Below are 24,070 nucleotides of genomic sequence, written 5' to 3'. Positions count from 1 at the left end.
CAGCCCAGTACCACCACCATAAGCTTAGGATGGTACAGCACCACGGGAGCCCAACCCGTAGATATTATCCATCCATCGGTGGGAAATCAAATCGATTCTAAATACCTACCCAAGAGAGAGGCCCAAGCGACGGGGTGGAGGCTTCAAATGAAGGTGGGTCCCACAGTGAAAATAAACCCAACTGGGAGGAGATGACGTGGTGTGGAAGCCAAAGCAAATGGTGAGGTGTGACATGGAATACATCCAAGGTAAAGAAAACCAGTCGTCCCATTAAAAATGATGCCAGACCTGCTTCTCTAAGTAACAAGCTTTATTTGAAAAAACAAAAGGATTCAAAACCGTTACCAAACTCAAGAAATTCCAGGGACGCTACCTCTTATCTTCTAGTCAATCCGTGCCATTCCAAAATGCGCCACCTAACTCTATCATGGCTTTTATATCATATACCCAACTCCCATGAAGGATTTCTAAGAAAGCTATCAAAATTCCAACCTCTGATCAAGCAAGGTGGGATCCATCAAAACTCATTCAACCATACAATGATGCAGCATCCTCACAAAAAAACTAAACAACAGCAAACCAATCGGTGGTTGCATGGTTAGAAGAAAAATACCAAAACTGCCACCTCAGCTCCCACTAATCTCCTTCTCTTTCGCCTTGCACATTTCGTCAGCTGATTTCACAAATTTCTTTGTCAGCTCATCGACCTGGAGAAAATTAAAGTAGAAAGCATTAGCTTAGTCATCAAGAATAAAAAACTTTCCAACTTTATTAGTGGCACCATGACCCACTTCCTTTCAAATAAATAAATAAGAAGGAAAAAAGATGACCTACCTCCTTTTCGAGTCTCTTGGCATCATCCTTGCCAATACTCGACGATGCCTTCTTTATCGTGTCCAGTGCCTGAGTGATCCAAATGGCAGTTTCCGTTCATACCCAAAAACAACTTACAATGCAAGGCACACAAATACTTCTTACTGGAATTAGGGCCACCAATGGGCCATGCTTGGGGTTGGCTTCAGCCAGATTTTGAACTGTTCGAGCCAGGCCCATTCAAATTTTTGATATTTCCCATTGATAGCCCTAACAGAAATGGCCCAATGATGTGTTGAGAGTTTGCTCAAGCTAGGGTTGTAAGGTTTTTATTTGAATGACAGTAAAAGGATCAAGGAGTGATTTGGTTTCCCGCACCTTCTGACGTGCTCTTCTGATGCTTTGCTTAACATCTTCGGAAGATTTTGCAACGACTTTGCACATAGCCTTGAAAAAAAGAAGGAAAAAATAAGTTGCAAGATGAACAGGTCATCGGTGCCTGGCAATGGGCCAGGCCCAGGCCTGGATTTTGAATTAATTGGGCCAGCACTATTCAACAATTTCATTCTTCTGGGCCCAGGCCTGGTCCATTCCCAGCCTTGGAGACGATTATAAAAGCCAATAAACTATAGCACAAGCTCACCTGTATATGCTCCTTTGTTAATCTGGCAAAACAGAAAACAATTTGATCAGTGAATAAATCATTCCCGTATTAATATAAGCTTAGTACCAAAGTAAATCCATAAACATATCAAACATGTTGAAGTACACATGAAAACCACGAAAATGAAAACTTTTAAACTGCTCAAAAGTAGTCTCAAAAACTAAAATGTTCACAAAGCTTCCATCACATTTGTCATAACCATTAGAGGCCCCAAATCACATGGGTACCGCCTCACACGGGCCGCCCACCCCGAGTGTCTCCGCATCCCACAGGCTACCCCACTCGAGCCCGGTGTGAAATGCGCATTAATCACCCCCAGTGAGGAGTCTCGAACACGAGACCTCCCCCATGGGCCCTACCCACCGCGATTGTGCCCCTGCATCCCATAGGCAACCCCACTCAAGCCCATTGTGAAAATGCCCCTGCATTATCTTCTCTTGATTTTCACAAATGAATAAGCTAGCAAGCTGGAAAAGTGGCTGATACGTACGGAGGTATAGCTGCAATCAGTCGTTGCCCATCCAATGTTGGATTTAAACCCAATGGTGATGATACAATGGCATGCTCCAACTCCTTCAAGCCCTGCAGGGGGAAAATCATTATTTGGCCATTTACCATTTCACATGAAATAATAATAATAATAACAATCAACCTATTGAAATTTAATAGCTGATGTATTGCAGCAGAACTCTTATGGCACCCTTTCACATAAAACGGATTACTCAGCATTTTAGATCAGGAAAAATAAAACACTTCTTTTCAAAAATTTCAGTAAGAAAATAGTTGATGGCTACCCTTACGACCCTTTTTTTTTACGCAACTAGCTGCTTTATAAAAAGAAGATCAGTTAAAAGTATTAAAGGTAACATGTGTTTATTAATGATGGACAGGAACCTCTGCAATATTGCTACCGCAAAATTGCAGTGCATGAACAGACAATCCACCATTTCTTCATTGTGAAGGCAGAGGATGCAAACAGTTGTGATGATCAGTCTTTCTCCTCAAGTGGTTAATCACAACCAATAAAAGGCAATGACCCAAGCAGGTCACAAATAATTCCATGAGTATGTACTCCCATTCCCCATCATCATGGAGGAAAAAAAAAACTTCACTGAGAAGTTCTCCTGCTCTCATACTTCCATTATCAAGCATTCATCTCCCAGGCTGCAGGTGCCAACTGCTCAAATGGTCCATGAGGCTAATAAACTCCCCAACTTTGACCTCATAGAGGTTCTCCTGAATACAACCATCCACACCACCTAATCTCCAAAAATGTTGTAACATTGGGACACCACAACCTCCTTTGCAAGCTACAAACAGTAAAACAATGGAACACATGGCATGAACTCCATCACCGCACCACATTCTCCCATAAAGGCGTACCCTCTCAATCACCTATCTGTAAACAATTGCCTTGGAGGAATTCTCTTCTACCTTGAATACTGCCTTTCAGAAGCTAGAAGCTCTTGGGGCAAGCAGCATAAACAAATAAATAAATAAAGCTAGAACCACTGTATTGGGATGTTGCTTTGGTGAACCATCGTTGCTCTCATCCGATATTCACTCCCAATCACCCATTTCCACTTGCTATCCTCTTTTGATCCTGAATCTCCAAAGCCACTTTCCTAGCAATGTCATGTTTAACAATTTTTAGCAATCTTTACCACACCCCCACAAAATTGTTCAGTCTGCATACCTCCCTAAATCGTTTATACTTGTAGTCTAACAAATCAATAGAAACTCTAGCAATTAAGGTTGATACGTGAAACCTAGGCCTCAAATGAGTCACATAGTCTTTCCAACTCATTCAAGTGTCCAGAGCTGCATCCAGATGGTAGATGAACCAATCCACAAACGCTACCTTTTGGTGGTACTAATCAGAATCGAAAAAGAAAAAAGAAATAAAAAAGGTGAAGCATGCTTCTAAAACGGTTGAAAATGTAATCATTAAACTACGATTATGTGGACTGTGGGTCACTTTGGTGCGTGGTACAGGAACGGGCACGCTACCTCCTCCAATGTGTGGTGCAGAAGAGGTAGGATATGTGTGTCATTCCAATTTGTACAGTGCACATAATATAGTTTTATATATGAAATAACAAATATTATTATTATTACAGACCTCACATGTTTGGTGTTATATTATAACTATATAAATGAAAGCATAAATATATACATTGTAAAGAAATTTGCATTAACTTAAATCAATAGTAAGAATAAAGAGCCATAATTTCAGGTCGCTCAAAAGAACGATCTGGATCGCAATGACCCATCCAGAACCGAATGTGGGGGGTTTAGGTAACATTGCATTAAACAGTCGAAACACTTAACATGGTATCTAAGCAAGCTTATTTTTGTTGGTCTTTGTCTTAAGTGCATGCTCAAATTGCTCAACAAGCTTGTGAGTTATGGATGAGGGTGGCTCCAATCGAATTGGAAAGGAAGTCCCTGTTAATTTCATTTATGTGACAAACACCCAAAACTAAAGGCTATTTGAAAATGGTACCCATTCCTTCTGTTCCCACTCCAGATATTTGGAGAAACTAGATGCTGGTGACAAACACCCAAAACTAAAGGGTATTTGAAAATGGCACCCTTTCCTTCTGTCCCCACTCTGGATATTTGGAGAAACTGGATGCCGTCCTGCCTTTTCAAATTCAAATGCTTTTGGACAACGAAATTACCTGAAGACTGAAGGTTCATCCCCATACAAACAGACCCTAAATTAGGCTTTTAATGACCAACCTCATTTAAACAGGTCTTGACTCTTGATCCAAAAATTGGGCCTGATTAATTGCCGGGTCAGGTTTGGATCCATTGGTGACCCAATTAAAATTAGATCAAGTCAGATACCCATCAGGTACCTGAGATGATAATATTATATTAGAGAGATACAGCATGGTCATCATTCCAAATTGTAATGATGCCCCCGCATGTGTCAGTAGCAGGTATTGTAGACCACCAACAAGAGGTTCTTACCTCACACTCCCAATCCAGCTGTTATAGATGATATCTGCTTCAATTTCCTGGATGAGCAAAATGTCAATTTCCTTTTTCATCACAAGATTCCAGATTACAAGCCTTTTTCAAGCAATCCCAGACCCTAATGTTCTAAGACATTATCTTCATTTGGATACTTCATGTGTTCACCCGTCTGCCTCTCTTGCTGTCATAATTGAGGAAAATAGACTTCTTACCATGTCTTCCTTTCACTTGTGTAACTTCCTTTGATCAATTTGTACCTCTGTCCTCCAATTCCCCAAATAAAGACCTTAGGGACTTCGGTGACCCTTTGTATGACAGATCCATTTTCAGCCCCAGTTCTATTGGATTGAGCACATTTGCATCCTCTTTACCTCTTTGGTCAAAGATACTTTTAGTGTGATTTCTATTCCCTATATTCTCTGTTGCACCATGTTTCAGCTCAGATTCACATGCTGGCTCTTAGCCTGGACTCAGAGCAGCATGCTCATCTCCTTTAGGGAGAACTGATGTCAAGTCCAAGTTTAGTTGATTTTAGCCTTCAGCAACCTCACCACGCAGAACTCCCAGCCTGGGAACTTAGAATTGACCATCTCTCTGGACTCAGAGCAGCATGCTCATCTACTTTAGGGAGAAATGATGTCAAGTCCAGGTTTAGTTGATTTTAGCCTTCAGCAACCTCACCACGCAGAACTCCCAGCCTGGGAACTTAGATTTGACCATCTCTCAAGCATGGTACGATCGTCAGCCATAGTTCTAGCATTCTTCGCAAACATGCTGCACACCATAAGATTGAAGACCACAGCCGGCTCTCCTAATTGTGCCACGTTGAAGAAGCATTCCAAGTCGTTGAAATTGCAGGGATGTGAATGGGGAGAGGGCTTCCCATCAGGAAAAAAAAAAAAAACTCAGGTCAAAAGGGGGTCCACTTCTTCCTGAGTAGATTCTGTTTTAAGTGTGGGATCTCATCCAGAAGTTACAAAGGAGAACTCGTGATATATTCAAGACTTTCAGGATACAATTCTCTCATATTCAAATTTGGAATCCATACCACCTATCCCATCATCACCTTCTCTTTTAGAACCCTGGCACCACATGCCCTCCTAAACCTTTAGCCCTGATGAGACCATGGTCTGTACCTAAAGCTACAAGAAGGTCCTACCTCTTTGCCATGTCATAGCCTCAACCATTTCTCATGCAACCACACAGATGGCCACCTGTCTAGCCCCTATCAAAGCCATTGCTCAATGGCTGCGAACTTGCAAGACACCCTGCAAGCAGGAATCACCATTGATTCTGACATCTTGAACCCAATCAAGAGCCAATTGATAGGTTTGTAACTCACACTGATTTGGGGGCCAAAAAAAAAAAAAGAAACCATCTTCCTTATGCACTGAAACATTCAAAATTATTTCCCAATACCTACAGGGGGGTGAGCCTCAATATATAATTAGAGCTTCTTCTTTTTTAAGATGCCAACTTTATTCGAAGCGGCAAGAGTCGAAAAGATGCAAAGAAAAGAAAGCAAAAGAAGAAACAAAATGAAAACAGAAAAGATGATTAGAGCTTTCAACAAGCGGAGACATTGAATATCAATTCCCTCAATGGATTGCAGGTCAATTTCAACAACTTGTCCTACCAGGAAAACCACCTCCAAAAGAAATTTGCCAACACCAAGCATGCGTAGGAGCACCTTCCACCCTGGTCCATGCTTCCCTGACTTGCACCTAGCCTCATCCTTCCACCATGATAGAAGAATGTTTCCTTGGCTTTTTTTCTCAATAGATGAATATTTCCTTAGCTTCATCAACAGTAGAGCAAATAAAATTGCAGTCTTACCAGCAGCCCTTTGGACTGATATCGTAGAACTGCCCTTCCATTCAACATTTGCCCATTGCTCAAGATCACTATTTTTTTTTTCAAGGGTTGCTCAAGATCACTAATGATCTTCATTGGTAAATAATCTGATTATATACCACCACCGATAAACACTAAAGCGATATTCGGTGGGCCAAGAGCACCCCCTCGAGTAAAGGCTTCTGCAGCTGATTGACCAAAATGAGGATTAATTAAACGAGCATGAAGCAAAGCAGCAATAGATTTGGGTGCAGAAGTAGGGAAAAGCCTGTTTCAAAATGTTAGCAAGCATGAACAGCTATGAAGTAGGACCATGGGTGTAAGTCAGAGTGTTATTGGAAACAGGAGTGACACCTAGATAGAAGAATCATGCAACGAAAAATGTAAAGGGTTTGTGCCCATGACTCAATCTTGCCAAGCTACATGAAACAGATTTCTAGAATTCCAGAGAACACGGTTTTAAATATCCATATCCTATCAGTAATCCAGGCAGAGAGATTTTTGCTGATTGCTTAAAGTGAGAAGCAAAAATGTTCTAGTAAAGACTGCAGTAGCATCATCATAATTGTTGAAGTCATGTGATGTAGCAATACCAGAACCAAATACAACTAGTGGGGTCCTGAGTTGAGCCTTGGCTAAACCTTCAAAATCCCTCAAAAGTCCTAGGAGAGTTAATGCAAGGCCATTTTCACACCAGGCTCGAGTGAGGTGGCCTGTGGGATGCAGGGGCAGACTCGGGGTGGGCAGCCCGTGTGAGGCAGGTGGCTCATGTGAAGCGGAACCCATTGCATCATCATAATTGTTGAAGTCATGTGATGTAGCAATACCAGAACCAAATACAACTAGTGGGATCTTGAGTTGAGCTTTGGTTAAACCTTCAAAATCCCTCGAAAGTCCTAGGAGAGTTAATGCAAGGCCATTTTCACACCGGGCTCCGAGTGGGGTGGCCTGTGGGATATAGGAATAGACTCGAGTTGAGCGGCCTGTGTAAGGCGGGTGATTTGTGTGAAGCGAAAACCATGTGAGGTGGGGCCCACGAGGTTCGGCCAAGGTCCTAACCCATGGGATGTGGAGCTTGGGCTATGAAATAAAGAGATTAATTTGCCATGCTCTGTCAGTTCAAGTTTTTAGAGCAAGTGGTTAGTTGTCTTGCATCAAAGTGGTATCATAATGGGAGGTCTCGTGTTCAAGACTCCTAACCTGGGGTAGTTAATGCTGGGGCATTTTCACACCTAGCTCGAGTGGGGTGGCCGGTGGGATGCAGGGGCACACCCGGGGTTGGCGGCCCGTGTGAGGCAGGCGAGGTGGGTAGCTCGTGTGAAGCGGAACCAATGTGAAGTGGGGCCCACGAAGGGAGTTCAGTCAAGGTCATAACGCATGGGATGTGGGGCATGGGCTATGAGATAAAGGAATTGATTCACCATGCTCTATCAGTTTGAGCTTTTAGAGCAAGTGGTTAGTTGTCCAGCATCAAGAGTCCAGAGTTAAGCCTTGGCTAAACCTTGGAAATCTCTCAAACAACCACTAATTACTTCATTGTTAGTGGGTCTCTTTATATGTCGGTCATTATTTGTTTATTGGAACCAGAATTAAAGGTGGTGGTGGATAGAGATGTCAACTTTTTTGTAATTGACCTCACACACCAAGACTTTATCCAGCCAAAGCCAATGTTCTAATGCAGCCCTAACATTCTCCCAAGGCATCATTCTATCATTTGGATCCTGAAATTTTTGGGCAAAATCTTCCAAAGCGTGTATCACCCCCATAATTTGTTCTACCACCACTAGGGTGTCCCTGAAGGACCTGGGCCAAGGCACATGCAATCCTGGGTTTAAGTGGGTAGGAGGTCAGGCAATGTTGAGTTAGCACTCCAGTTGGTGTGTCAGTTATTTTTGGCTCCATTGTCAGTTAATTTATTTTTAACATGGGTATGCTAGAGTCTAAAGAAGGGCTAGTACAGGGATAATTTGTAGTTGGGAGGAGCAGGAGAGTTTATGAAGGTAAGTTGCTCAAAATCAGTAGTGATGATGTTGGATAAACCAGAGAAGTCACATAAACAGTTCTACTTTCTACAATGACTTGCTACCATGCGTTAACTAGATCTTCTATGGGAAAAGCATAGGTGGCATGGATCAACCAAGATGTGGAGAAACTAGTTTCATAGTTGTGTTTCGAATGTATCTTAAGTTAACTTTATTGGAGTTTGGCTCATTGTTTTCGTTGACTAATTGTAGAGTACTAAACCAACAAGAAGAAAAAGATCCAACCTCAAAAAGGATTTTTTTTTTTTTTTTTTTTTAAAAGACGGAATCACCAATTGGAGGGCGTGAACAAATTCAGGCTCCACTATTTTGAAGCATCAGAATCTTTGATATGATGGCAAATGGGATGAGGAGTTCATACTTTGAGAGTTAGTAAAGAGATGCTCAAAACTATTGATTGCGGAGTGAAAACGGGTAAAAGGGAGAGGCAGCTAAGTTTGTTTATCTCTCTCTCCTCTTCCATGAATTAACACATGCGAGTTTGGTGTAGCAGGAAGATGCACTCTTCCAATTCAGGGGGCATTTGCAACCAATCAAGAACCTCTTTTCTTTCGGGGCTTTCTTTGCGCATATTATTAAGAGTTAAATGGCACCAGACTGTAGAAAAGGGGTTATGGTAGGTTAGCACTAATTCTCCTTTGCATTGAGTTTTGAATTAGACCAAGCAAGCAATCTAATGAATCAGAGTCAGTCAAGGGGTTATGGGAGGTTAGCACTCATTCTCCTTCACACTGAGTTTTCAATTAGACCAAGCAAGCAATCTAATGAATCTGATGGAGTCCTTCACCAATCACCACTGATTTCTTCTTCTTCTTCTTCTTTTGGAGACTGTGCTTCACAACTGTTGTTGGCTATTGCATTTGTCCATTCAAGGCCCTTTACTTCTTCCACTTCTTTTATTAAAACTATCAACCACAGAAAATTTAAGAGGGGAGGATGTCCCCGGGAAATGCTTTTCATTTACAGACTATAAACATAAAGCACTAATAATGCCTAGAGCAAAAATAGCTGGAAATGTGTATTCGTCCACGTGAAAACATGCATTTGTGTGTGCATCCATACCACTAAAGAAAAAATGCATCCACCTGGAAGTGAATAGAAGTTCAAAATTATGAGATATAATCATATAAGAAGCCAATTAGTTGCAGGTATATGATTCAGAATCTGCGTATCTTCATAGTATAAATAACAATTTCCAATGATGGAAAAAAATTTGAATAGATGTCCTCGCTAATACATGTGTAAAGCATCTAAAAGCAATAGGTACAAAAGAATAAAGGCTCTGACTCCTCCATTTGTATTAATAAGTTCTACGCAGGCACTCTCCATTACAGTATGTGTTTCTTACATAATCAATATATTACGAAGATCCTTTCTACATTTCCTCACATGTCAGATGATAGGCCTTTCTTGATGGCTTGAATAAGTACCCACATTTCAAGCATCAAAGGTAGCTTTCTTACTTAGGTTGCTCACATCAGACATGCCCTCTCAAAACACACCTTTACACGCAATTACTCCAACTGAGCGAGTGTGTAGGACCTTGGAGCAGTGAATAGACGGAACCTGCCATGAAGATGAGCATAACACAAAAATAGGCTGGTCTATACACCAGGTTGATCACCTCTCTATGAAAAGAATATACATTTTAACACACACAAGCCAAAACAAAAGAAAAGAAAAGAAAAGAAAAAACCAATAGTCCACATTGAATGTATGAGTGTGGCCTGCCCGTTTCTTCTGTATGGCCATTTTCACAGTAGAGGCCACCTTATGCTCCACTTGGATGACCTACACACTTGCTAGGTTGGCAGGTGTTCTGCGCATAAATGCAGAGAGGTGCACATGTGTACTAATAGATCTCTCATTTAGTGCAGTTTTAACTACCAAAAGATCTGAGTAGTACACATAGGGATCTTTTGAAAGCAATCCAGATATATTTTCCTGTCAACCTGTACACATCTTAGGCAACAAAATAACTTTAGCAAGACAAGATGTTTTATTACATTTGGATCATAAGGTGTCACGGAGAGGGTCTGTGAGTCTATGACGGAAACAACAGCAACACGACTCAAAGGCATCTTTAAACCATTTGTCTCTACAATGATATGATCAAGCATTCCTGCAGAAACATTCAAAAATGACCATGTCAATGAGTTGGATCACCAAAGTCACAACTGCTTTTATAAGAAAGTGCCCATCAGGATACCTGCCGATGCCCTTCCTGTCCGTAGCTTACTAAGCTCTCGAGATAAAGCAACGATTGCAGCATCCATCTGTGAGACAGCAGCTGCCTTCACAGTTGGACCAATATCTGGCACAACTTCTATTGTATCATTTTCATCCCCTACAAAATTGCAGCTGGAGAACCATAAGATTCAAGCCTTGATAGAGAATGTTGTAGCTATAATGTTTTAAATGGCAAAGAAGGAATCTGTGATTATGAAACATATGCATGCTCAGAAATGCAAAAACTCTAATAGAATAGAAAACAGAAACATTCATATTATAGAAATATAAAATTTCACCTCATGAAAAATTGTTCTCTCCAATTGTTTAGGAAAGATATAGTTGCCCTAACATGCAGCGTGGAGCATGACTAAATTGGCATGTAACTGGTGTTCGGCAAACATGGATTGTTGAGTTCCTAGCTATTCTCTGTAGCCAAACGCTTAAGCATGAATCTCCATATGAGTGGGGAACTTTTGCTCAGTGACATAATGCATGGAAAATACCCCTCCCTGACCCTCATATGCATGTTTGCCCCCTGGGGTGTGCATGCAATAATAGTTGGGTTGGGGGTTAGTCATGGGAGAAACCATGTTAGCATGCAAGTGTTACAAATGTGAGCCTTTGCCATGGCCACTTTGAAAGAGCCAGGGTAAAAGAGGAAGGTTGATGTAATAGTGGGCAGCCAATCGTAAAATTTTTGCCAATTTACCTTTTAAATCCAACACCTAAAGTGCTGGGAGAAGGCTACATTTATATTAAGATGATGAAGACCACAACGAAACAACAATGATAATGACTGGTGAGCAGCCAATCAGAAAACGTTTTCTTTTTCTTTTCTTCAAGAAATGGAAAATGCAACTGCATCAGTCAAAAGTTTGAACCCACATCTTCTACTTGAAAATCAAACATTCTTTTCTTTTCTTTTTGAGAAATAACTGCAATTTATTAGAAACTGAAAAGGAAACAAGGGAGGGATGCCAAGGAGGCGACCCAAAGCTAAGCAAGAAAATCAATACAACAATCGCCCACTAGATTGAAAGAGGAGACCCAATCGATGACAAGCGATCTGGCCCTAGCAGAGACCCCAACTGCCAATCTGGAAGAGTTATCAAAGCATCTAGCATTCCTTTCTTCCCATATGGCCCACCAAACCGCAATCAAAGCCATCCTCCAAATAACAGTCTTGACCTTGCCAATCCGCTCCCCATGCCAAGCCAATAATAGAGATTTGAAGGTACTTGGGAAGGGCCAAGAAATACAAAGGCGAGAAAGGTCATCCCAAATCAATCTCGCAAAAAAACAGTGGAGGAACAAATGATCCACCGTCTCCTCGTCTTGGCTACATAAGATACATACGCAAGGAAAAATATGCTTCTTTTTCGGAGGTTATCAATAGTAAGGAGTTTATTCCTCCCAACAAGCCAACCAAAGGACGCATATTTGGGAGGTGCATTGTAGTGTCATACAGCACCGGTTTGATCCGCGTCGAGAGGGGCCTCCCTGTTGCAAGTAATGTCATAGAAGGATCCCTTGTCCTTAACCAACAAGACCCCTTTCCAAAGAGCGGAAGCTCTATAAGACAGAATCCCTCGTCCACCACTCCCCCCTCCGAATAACCGTATTTGCTTTTAATCACGGTATTCCAAAGCGCATCCCCTTCCTCACCAAAGTGCCACCACCATTTGCCAAGTAAATCAAAAAATTATGCCAATCTACTTTCTTAAAGCCAACCCCAAATTAATGGAGATGGCTAAGGGGCCTGTTGGGCATTGATTTTTTTAAGCGTTCTTGGGCAATTGTAATTCAAAAGATCACTTTTATTTAAGTTAATTGTATTTGGTTAGGTTTCCAAATTAATTGCTTATTAAAAAGCAACTATGAACATAGGGTAAGACACTCCTCAAGCGAGCCCTACATGTACGCTGGATCTAGACCGTTGGACTTTTTCTGGCAGACCACCTTTCTCATACAAGTTTGATATGCTTGAAGCCTTCATCAGCGGCCAACATTATTTTTGGTTCATGCACGTTAACAGTGTACCCTGCCTAATGAATGGCACGAATGTCTAACAAGGCTGTTGTCTGCCCATTCTCTGACACGCCCCATTCCTACATAAAAATATGCCCCCATGCATATTGGTTAATCAATCCTCACCCCCGATTCATGGTCACTTGTTTGTTGAAATAGGACTACTGGATATTTTTCATTTTAAACCATCCAAAAAATGTCAATCAATCCAGTAAAATGATAATGAAATAAGCATAACTTTCAGTTCATGATACATCAAAACTAGACCATAATTTGGACAATTTAATTATGCCCCACATACAATACTATGGGCCCACAAGCTGGGGTGTTTTACCCATTGCATACAGTGGGTTTGAGAGGTTTCAAGTCAACGATGTATAGCTGTACAACACAGCTCTCTTATAACAAGTGTTTGACATCCACCACATCAATTATGCGGACCACCCTATGTTAGGCCTTGGGGCCAAAAATCAGCCTATTGCACAACTCAAGTGGGTCACACCACAAGGAACAATGAATAAGGTGTGCAAACTTTAGGTTTGTGTGCGACCCACCATGATATGTATATTCCATCCAACTGGGTAACGCCAAAAATCAACCTAATCCAAAACTCATGTGGGCCACACTACATGAACTTATAGGTGTTATGCATGATTTTACATTATCCAATTGTGGCTGGGTTATGGATCAATCTGATTCTTGATAATGGGTGAACATGCTGAGTGAAATCTCCCAATCAAGGTGAAACGTTTGCACTAGATAATGGTCAGGACGGTAGCTTGGTAATGGAAGGCATAGGCGACGGGGAAGACGATCTCCCTGGGGCCGATCCCGAGGGTGATGAAGGCATTCTAGGACCTCATCCGGGCTCCGATTCTCAGGTCCATAGCAACAATGATGGAGCTTGGGTCCGTATTCGCCCTAGGAATAGGAAAATGGCAATCGCAAAGAGGAGGAAGGAAATCGCAACTTTGCCCACACTATTTGTTAGAGGCTACCCCCCAGGATGGCTCCCCATTAACGTATCCAGGGTGTTTGGAAGAGCAGGTGCTGTAATGGAGGTTATAATGCCACGAGATCGTCTCAATGGCCACTATAGGGGCTTCGCCCTCGTGAGGATGAGTTTGGAGGAAGAACTATAGAGGGCGGTAGAGATGCTCCATGGCCAGAGTTTCGGAGGGAAGAAGATGATCGTCCAAAGAGCGAGGTTCGATCCGGATCACAAACGTAAATCTAATGCCCAATCAGGTTCCCCTTCTGCAACTGGCAGGGCCCCGTCGACCTCGCAGGCCCGACCACCCCAGAGTAAGGGACCCTCCTTCAAGGAAGTCCTTATCAATTCCAGAGGCCTCCCAGAGATGCAGGACCCTTCTCAAGCCCCTTGCACCAGCCGGAATACTGACAAGATCCGGGACGTAGTGAAGGAAGATGTCCCGGTGGAGCAGCAAGAAGCCGAAATAATTCAGGTTAAACAAGATCTTCTGGAGCGGTCTCGCAACGATTTGAAAGATTCGTTGGTGATATCAACCAGAGAAGGATCCTCTATTTCTCAGGTTCATCAATGAATCCTGGAGTGTTGTGGGATTAGTCCGGCTTTGTATAACATCAAGCCAATCGGATATAACGACCTATGGATCAAGCTAAGTCTGGGTGTTCTTCCGAACATGTTACTTATAGCAGGTGTTCTACACCTAGACGGGACAGTACTCAAAATACAGAAGTGGGAGGATTTCTCCATTTTCGGCAAGGAGAACATCTGGGTCCTTATCTGGGGCATCCCTCTTGACCTATAGTTTGATGAATTCTTCATCAACGTCACAGCAAAACTCGGATCACTAAACGAACTGGATTTAAAGACGAAATTAGGTGTAGAAATGGCTATTATCAGGGCACGAGTGCGAAGATCAAAAGGGGACCCCCTCCCCTCCCAGATCACTGTCTCGGTTGACGGCAAGTTGATCCATCTCCCAGTCCAATTGGAGCCTGCTAGAGATCCGCTCCCCAGATGGGGAGATTACTGGCGAATCAAGGAACCACACCCCTGTCCTACGGCATCGATTTCGACTCCGAATGTGGAAGAAGGTATACCAGGAATATGCTCACGCAGACCACCTTCAGTGGTCTCGCGTCAGCCTAGATCATGCCACGAGATAGACGCCACATCCAAGCCATTTAGAGAGACGCAGGTCGCTATCCCGGCTGTTACGACCCCAATCGCTATTGCCACATCAGGTTCCGCCGCTCAGAACGCAGCTCCAGAGGACACGTCGCCTTTGCTCGAGCCCCGAAATCTCATCGAGTGTTGAGACGCTTCTTGTCTCAAGGCTAGACGGCCATCCTCGACCGTTCTCGGCCCGCTGATGATATCCCTTGCAGACATGTCGACTCTCCTCGAACCCAACGCTCGTCTCGAGTGTCAGTTCTCGACGTGTGTCAACGTGAACCGATCCCTTCCGCTTTCACCCAGTGCGAATGATCCTAGAGGCACCATCTGCGATACATCGCTGCAAGCATGTGGCATGCCCCATTCTGCACGTGTTGGTTCAGACGAGCTGGGTTCGAGTCCTTACTTATCCAAGACACGTGCGGCCGATGTTGTTTTCATCTCTACTGGCGACACGTACGTTGGTTCGGATGTCTTAGGCTCGGACACTTTCACCGAACCGTCTCTTAGTATTTCCATCCCAACTCGATCTTACTGCCTCCCACTCGACAAAGAGATGGCTTCGAGACAGCTCTTTCGCTCCCCTCTCCTTCTGTAGGTTTCTCTGCCTTTGCCATGGAGGACCAGTCCTGGTCTTCGGAGAACCCTCCTTCCCCCACTTCTCCCTCTGCTTCCGTTCTTTCTAACCAGGAATGGCAAGATCTCTCGCTTGTTTCTCTATTTTAGGACGGATCGAGAGAAGAAGTCATAGTAGCAGAGCCATTGCAGATGCAAAGGGGCCATTCTTTGCCGCAGGAGGAAGTCAGCGCTACGGAAGCTAGAGACGATCTGGGCAGGGCTAAACTGATCGACTCCATTTACAATTTTTAAAAAAATGGATTCGTGATGCGCTGGGTCATGTTGGGAGATCGGTGGGCCTATCCTTTAGGGACAACCCATAAGATTTTACCACGTTGTTCCAGTGCGTCGAATCCCGCGGTCGTCTGCTCCCGTTTTCGAGGTCCCCCATCCAGCGGAAAGTCAAGTCTGCAAGCAACAGCGACATCCCCGTAAGGATACAAGATCTTCATCCAATGGTCAGACATCAGGGCAAACGGGGCAGATCGATTTCCCAATGAAGGTTCTTTCCTGAAATGTTAGAGGAGTAGGGTCAAAGCAGAAGAGGAGGATGATTAAATTCTCCTGCGGTAAATGCAACCCAAAAGTTATTTGCTTACAGGAAACCAAAGTCAGCCAATTCTCTGATGCCCTTTTGGGGACTCTATGGAAGGTTAGATATGCAAAATGGGCAGCCCTGGATGCTTTGGGAAGTTCCGGAGGAGTTCTAGTTGCCTGGAATCCGGCCAGATGGTCACTGATTAATAGCAGGGCAGGATCCTTCTCTGCATCTGTCATCCTGCAACAAGCTTCTTCCAATCTCCACTGCCTCATTGAGTCGGTCTACGTCCCCACTGTGGAAGCCAAAAAACAAGACTTCTTAGCCATGCTCAGGGAGATCAGACAGAATTTTTCAGGCCCTCTGTGTTTTGCAGGCGATTTCAATTTGATCAAATCCTGTGAGGAAAAATCTCACAGCAATTCTACAACGGCTTCAATGAAGGTTTTCTCTGCCTGGATAGATGATCAGGAACTTCTCGACCTGCCGCTCCTGGGTGCCCTTTTCACTTGGACCAACAGGAGAGCTTCCCCTTGCTTATCTAGACTAGAAAGATTTTCGTTGTCCCCGGAATGGCTCGAATCATTCCTGTTTGCGTCCCAATCGGCCCTGTCTCGCACGATTTCCGATCATTGCCCCATTCTCCTGTCTGCGGAGGAAACAAACTGGGGTCCGAAACCTTTTCGGTTTGACCTCTTGGCTAAACATTGAAGGGTTTCAGCTCATTGTTACTGAATGGTGGGCCAGCTTCAAAGTCGAAGGATTTGTCGGGTTCAGACTCGGCTCTAAACTCAGGATGCTTAAAGACAAGCTAAAGCAGTGGAAATCAGAGACCCTGAGCAAAAGACAGTTAGAGCTTGAGGGGCTAGTGTCCCAAATTTCAGACATTGACTCAGGCATTGAAGATGGGAGAATCTCTCTGGACATCCTCTCCAAGCGCATCCACCTGATCCAATCTTTATCTTACAGGGTGCTCAAAGACGAGATCTCTTGGAAGCAAAAATCTCGGACTAAATGGCTAAGGGAGGGAGATAAAAATACCAAATTCTTCCATAGCATTGCAAGTATGAATGCCAAAGCCAACAAGATCAGTAGTATAGTGGTGGAAGGAATCAAAATTGAAGACAGGGAAGCAATAGCTGGAGAAGCTGCAGCTCACTTCCAGTCTGTCCTTCAGACAGATGGCTGGATTAGACCGCAACTGGACAATCTTTCGTTTGATTCAATCTCTGAAGAAGAGGCGTTGTTGCTCGAAGCTCCGTTCTCAGTGAAGGAGGTGAAAGAAGCTGTTGCCGGCCTGGGTGGAGATAAAGCTCCCGGGCCGGACGGGTTCCCGATTCTTTTTTTCCGTTCATTCTAGTAGATGCTGTAAGAGGACGTCCTGGCTTTTATAAACGAATTCCACGCGAGGGGTCAGATCTTTAAAGGCCTAGGTTCAGGATTCCTTACCCTTATTCTCAAATTCCCGAGAGCTGCAACATTTAAAGACTTTTGGCCGATATGTCTCCTCGGGACCCCCTATAAAATTCTTGTTAAGATCCTCTCGGCCCGTCTAATCAAGGTGATGGACAAGCTCATTTCAGCCAATCAGAATGCCTTCATTCCTGGAATACAGATCATCGATTGTGCTCTAATCGCCAACTGCATTCTAGCCATCTATCTAGTATGAAACATCTTTTCTGCAAGCTAGATGCGGAAAAAGCTTATGACCATGTGGAATGGGGCTTCCTGCAGTATCTGATGAATAGAATGGGGTTCAGTGCAAAATGGAGACAATGTATATGGAATGCATAGGATCTGCGCGTCTGTCAGTCCTTCTCAATAGCTCGCCGAGGGGGTTTTTCCGTAGTTCTAGAGGGCTAAGGCAAGGGGACCCTCTGTCCCCGTTTCTATTTCTGCTGGTCGAGGAAGCCCTTTCTAGGATGCTTAATCGGGGTCAGCGCTTAGATATCGTTAAAGGCATTAACGTGAATGGCCTCCCTGATCCGATATCGCATATTCAGTACGCGATGATACTCTGGTTTTCAGCGTCACCTCTCAGGAGTATCTGCGCACGACTCTTCGTTGCTTCGAGGCAGTATCAGGCCAATCGATCAATCTATCCAAGTCAAAACTGATAGGGATTAACATCAAGCGTGAAGAATCCGATTGTTGGGCCTCCTCTCTCCAATGTGCGGCAGCTGCTCTCCCCTCCTTCGTCGGCCTCCCGTTATGTATTGGTGTCCCCCCTAAGTTTGCATGGGAGAAGGTTTTGCTCAGAATGGGGGCCTACCTGGCCAAATGGAAGTGTAGATTCCTCTCGCTGGGGGGTCGGCTCACCCTGATAAAAGCAGCCCTCTCCAATCTCCCCCTGTACATGATGTCCCTTTTCCGTTGTCCCTCCTCAATCGTCAAATCTATGGACAAGCTGAGAAGAGATTTTCTCTGGCATGGGAAATCCAAGAGTGTCAAGTTTCATCTGATGGACTGGAAGACTGTCTGCAAACAACTTCGTCACAGTGGTGCGGGGATCAAAAATCTTCACTGATGAATCAGGCGTTGTTGGGGAAATGGTCTTGGAGGTTAGGAGCAGAAGACAGAAGCTTGTGGAACTCCCTGATCAAGGGCAAATACGGCAGGGCTGTCTGCGGTTGGTGGACAAAGGAGTCCTCTCGTTATCGCTCCTCAGCCATGTGGAGAGGGATCCTCTCTATGAAGGAAAAGGTCCTTTCCGCGATCAGGTTTCAGATTGGTAAAGGTGACGAGATCAGATTTTGGGAGGACCAGTGGCTGGAGGATGCTCCCCTGAAGGTTAGTTTCCCGAATATGTTTCTGCTAGCTCCCAACAAAAACGTTCTCATTGTTGATTGTTATTCGATCGCTACTGGTCAAACTATCTGGCACATGGAGTGTAGACGCAATCTGCATGATTGAGAAATTCAGGAATATGCCAATCTCCTGGCCTGCATTCAAAGAGCAACCCCGGATCCCCTAGCCGCAAACTACTTGCTGTGGAATCTGGATAAAACGAGCGTTTTCTCGGTGAAATCCCTTTACATGGCCATGGAGACCCAAGCTCCCGCTCTCGGGTCTTCTTTTAATCACATTTGGAAGTATTCGGCTCCCCCCAAGATCAACGTCTTCGGCTGGCTGGCGGGAAACAAGAAAATTCTGACCGTTAATAATCTGTGCAAAAGAGGGATCTTCCTACCTAATATTTGCCTATGCTGCATGAGTAATGCAAAGTCTGTCGATCATCTTCTCATTCATTGCCCCTTCGTTTTCCCAATTTGTGCCGAGTTTTGTTCTCGCTTTAATGTTAGTTGGTGTTTTCCTTCTTCGGTGGACCTCCTTCTCAAGGCTTGGCATGGAGTTCAGATTGGCAAAGGCGAATCTCGTTTGTGCAGACTGGCGATCCTTGCTGTGTGGTGGGCGGTGTGGAATGAGAGGAATGGCAGATGCTTTCGGGATATTGCTCTCCCCTCCTCCATGGTGGCCTCTAAGGCTAAGGGTTTCATTGTTGACTGGGCGGCCCTGGTGCCTGCTTTGAAGGGTTTTCATTTTCTCTTTCTAGGCGTGTAATTCGATTGCCGCCTTGGCAGTCCATTTTGGCCTTCCCTCCCCCTCTCTCTCTTCCTGTTGTTTCTTCCCCCCCTTTTTTATATTATACAATCACGATTTCTCAAAAAAAAAAAAAAAAAACACCTAATGCATGTGGTGGATGGCAAACACAGCATGGTGGGCCTACAGAGCTCAGTCTTGTACCTCGTACTATACTTGTTGTAGAGCTAGGGTAGTCAGGTGTTGACCACTAATCACTCAAGTGACCGACCAACTAATCACTTACTAATCATATTTTTTTGGGAATCAATTTTACATAGGAAATGCTCAGTAGACAATTCCAGAAATCTTACCCTTGCTAGTAGCAATGCCAAACAATTTCAGGACCTATGACTAATGTTGTTATTATTGTTGCTTCTTCTACGACTTTCACCACACAAACTTCTAAAAGCCAAACCCAAATTGCTAGCAAAAGCTTCAATACTAGGATGACAATGAAGACGATGATGTTGAAGACTCGTCAATAGAACTGTCAATGGATTGGGCCGAGGTCTATTTAAGCTTGGCCTACAAAGTAAAATCTACACCTTAGCCTAATCTGGGCCCAAGACAGGCCAAAGCCATTCTCTTCTTCATGCAAGCTAAAGGTTGTTCATTAGGTGTGCCACATGGACACATGCATCGTGAAGCCGCTCATAGATCTCTTCCGACTAAGTACAACAAGAAAAAAAAAAGACAAAAAGAGCAGATATGTAATCATATTGAAATTATGATCTTGTCCTTTGATTGATGGGCATTTGTTAGTTGAATTTACACCAATGACCATTTTTTGTTATAACTTTCTAGCCGATGCCACACCCATCCATCTCAAGAGACCAAGTACCGTGGTTATAAATATAGGTTTTTGATTGAGACTCCTCCGATTCAGGAACAGTTATGACTCCTAATACAGATACAACTCATCTAATTTAGGACTCACAAGGTCACTACACAAGTTAACTTTTTATTTTTATTTTTTTAAAAAAAAAAAGGAAATTAAAGTCAAAAGATAGACAAAATAATAATACATAGTAAAAATAAAAAAGGGCCCCATCAAGACCATTGAAAATGTGGGGCTGAAAATGAAAAACAAAAAAGGCCCAAAAAATCAAAATCAACATGCCCATGAAACAGAGAGAGAGAGAGAGAGAGAGAGAGAGAGGGTTCCGTACCTCTCTTTCTCGTCCTTCTTTGTCTTCTTGTTCTTCTTCTACTTCTTCATTAGACCAAGAGAGATGAGAGAGACAAAAGAGATCAGAAAGACATGAAGGAGACCAAGAGGTCGAGAAATGTGAGAGAGATCAAGGGTTTTTCTTCACCAATGGAAAGAGAGAGTGCAAGAGGAAGGACGAGGAGAATGAAAATGTTAGGGTTTATAACTTCTATTAGGCCAAGGACATACTTGGCCCTAAACTAAGTTTTATAACTTTTTGTTAGAACCAAGTATGTATTTAGGCAACTCATTCATGAATCCATCCAACTCGTCGTAAGTCAATGTGACTCGTCTCATTATTGGATGAGTCACACTGAGTTGCATGCTTTTGGTAACAAGTTGCATGCACAGGGGGTCCAACTTGGACTGATTCTGACTAAACTGATACCACTCGGACAATAACAAGTCCTATTGGACATTTCAAACCATGCCACCGCTCGACAAGAGGGCATAGAACAAAAAATTAGCAGAGATGACATCGCCTGAAATTCCATAATTCATGGGCCGTGAAGTTACATTAAAAAAAAATGTGGCTCCCAAACCACCCTCACCCTAACATTTTGTACCACTGACTTAGCCTCTCTCAACATGACCAATGAATAATGCAATGTAGACTCCTGACTTAGCAGTCTATTATTACCACACCAGACATCTTCTTGGAAACCACGCAAGTACCATCCCTAACCTTGAAGAACACCCTTTTAAGAAATCCTCCACTCCCTTAAACGCAACTTTCCAAATACTTGAAGCTTTGTGCTACTCCCCGGTGAACCATCCTCCATCACAAACTCTACATTTCTTTCTCATGACCTGCTTCTACAAACTAGCCACACTATCAACCTCCACAACCATTTACCTAACAAAGCTTAATTTTTATGCCTTTTTTCCTCATGCACCCCCAAGCGATTAAGGTAAGAATATCTCCCACTTCCCAAGTGAAATAATACCTGACAAATGCATGATCATTTTATTTTGAGAAGGAAAAAAGGCAACTCAAAGCCTTTTGTAAAAACAATACCTGTGACCTATCTATCACAAGTATAAATTTGAGTATGAAACTAAAAAAACCAATTATCCCTACCAGTTCCAAAATGTAAAGACTAAAGAAACTTTAGAAAGTGAGTATCCTGCAAACAGTGTAGCTAGATTCATGTCTGCAGATTAAAACCTTCACTGAGCATAAGGGTGTGAAAGTTTACCAACTTGAATGGTAAACTAAGTCTTAAACTAAGGATATTACTCAATGGATCTATGATGGAAGCACCTGCACAATATTTCATGCGAGGACCAAAGTATATCCAAGTCAGCCCATGAATTGAGGACCTAAGTGCAAGCCCAGCCGGCCTAGCCTAGCCTGTTTGTTTGGCCAGCCTTTAGGCAAGATGCAACCCTGGTCCTGCAAGCCATTTGCCGCCCTTGTGGTACAACCTTTATTTCTTAGGAAAGTGCTCCACTAAGACCCAATATTGGTTAGTCCACCAAGCTGTCCCAATAACTAGTTCACATCAATCTGCATAAATCTATAAATCCATTAAGCATAACAAGATTCACGACTTTACAGAAGATTACACTGAGTGTCATCCCACAACATTTTCACTCCACTGTGTTTCCATTGAACTTAAATGGATTGAGATTTTCCATCACTTGGATGGGCTCCTGATCGCAAACAATTTATCTGTTTGAACCCCATTTCCCATACTCATCAACATCCATAACATCATCATCTTCTTTTTTTTTGCGGGGGAGGGGAAGGTAAGCAGGGCTCAAACTGGAGACCTCAATGTTGAAACGCAAGCTGATGACCATTGAGCTATAACAATATCATCATCATCATCTAAGCCTTATTTACCAACAAACTGGGCCAGCTACATGATTCCTTTCACACCTATTATAAGCTTAGGACCAGCAATGAGAGCACAGAACTCCATAAGAACTATGTTATTACTATTACATAGGATGATTGCAATCAACCGCTATCTAATGGTCTCTTACATAAGTTGATTACAGTCAACAAGTTATCACCTTCACCATCCATAACATAATAATAAAAGAAGGATTGCATGTACATACCCAAATTTCATTCAGTTTATAGATTGTCTTAGAAACCATATTACCGAATTTCTGAACGCGGGTGTCCCCGTCTGAAATTTTCATCAAATTGCAGAAGTAAAAGAGGGCCACTACTTACGCCCCACCCTTCATACTTTTGGAAATACAAGAGCATACGTTGTACCATTGTATTTCCAAGATTAGAACGAGGAGAATATTTTCCAATCAGCGCAGCTGTAGATATCAGTTCCGCATGAAAATAAATAACTAGAAATAAAAATATTCATGACGATCACACCCAAATTACAGAGAGAATATAAAAGCGAAAATTTTGATTTTCATGATTGTTTCTGAAAGAAGATCCAAAGGGAAAAATAAAAATGAAAAGACTTGAAATGTTGAAGAACTGAATAAGCAAAGAAATGTAAAAAGAGATAGGAGACTTACTTGATTTCCTTCCTTTGGCGAAACCTCTTCGAGCTTCTCTCATGAAATCGGGTCCTGGGCGACTGAAATCGTGTTGGTTTTGGGGAAATGGAGTTTCAGAGAGAGAGCTGCAGGAGCTGAGAGAAGAGAGGTAGGAGAGCTTGGTGCTGGCCTGGCTAGGGTTTCGAAGGAGGGAGAAAAGGTTTCTAGAAGAGAGTGCTCGTCTTAGAGGAATCGCCATTTTTAGGGTTTCTACTCGCTCAGTCTCTCTCACTGCGGATTTTTCATGGAGGGACTGCAAGAGAGTGAGAGTTCGCCGAAAATCCCGGCGCGCGTGCATAGCCACCCGGACGTGACTCGGATTCGGTAGTGACCCCTCCAGTGCGACGTTGGTACTGGTAGTTACTCTGTGGGCCCCACCATGATGTATGTGTTTTATCCACGCCGTCTATCCATTTTTACAGCTCATTTTATTGGATGAAATCTAAAATGATATGGATAAAAATCTCAGGTGGATGGAATACCTACCATTAAAAACTTCCTACAGCCCATTGTACTGTTTATTTGCCATCAAACCTGTTGATTAGGTTTCACGACCTGGATGAAATTAAATAATAAATGTATTTTTCAGCTTGATCGAAAACTTTTGTTGCCCCCTGAAGTTTTTAACGGTGGGGCTCAATCACCACCGTTTTGCGTGGTGTGGTCCACCTGAGATTTAGATCTGCCTTATTGTTGGGATCAAGACCTAAAATGAGCTATAAAAATGGTTGGATGGCGTGGATAAAATACATACATCATTTTGGGGCCCACAGAACACCTTCTTGGTTGCAAATGGCCATCCATGCAATTCGAGCTAGTGGGA

General features: G+C 43.2%; 1 protein-coding gene across 1 annotated transcript; it reads right to left on the bottom strand.

The window, feature by feature from the left end:
* Window positions 1-408: 408 nt before the first annotated feature.
* LOC131246308 (uncharacterized) lies at window positions 409-23,601 on the bottom strand. The gene is made up of 8 exons (XM_058246279.1): window positions 23,227-23,601; window positions 10,568-10,705; window positions 10,365-10,480; window positions 1,968-2,059; window positions 1,457-1,478; window positions 1,192-1,260; window positions 835-903; window positions 409-707 (listed from the first exon to the last, which is right to left on the bottom strand). Exons 1-8 carry the CDS (start codon window positions 23,543-23,545, stop codon window positions 627-629), a joined length of 906 nt encoding a protein of 301 aa, XP_058102262.1. The 5' UTR covers window positions 23,546-23,601; the 3' UTR covers window positions 409-626.
* Window positions 23,602-24,070: the final 469 nt, after the last annotated feature.

This window comes from Magnolia sinica, chromosome 5 (assembly GCF_029962835.1).
Source record: "Magnolia sinica isolate HGM2019 chromosome 5, MsV1, whole genome shotgun sequence".
NCBI lineage: Eukaryota > Viridiplantae > Streptophyta > Magnoliopsida > Magnoliales > Magnoliaceae > Magnolia > Magnolia sinica.
This window is presented reverse-complemented; position numbering and strand designations above follow the sequence as displayed.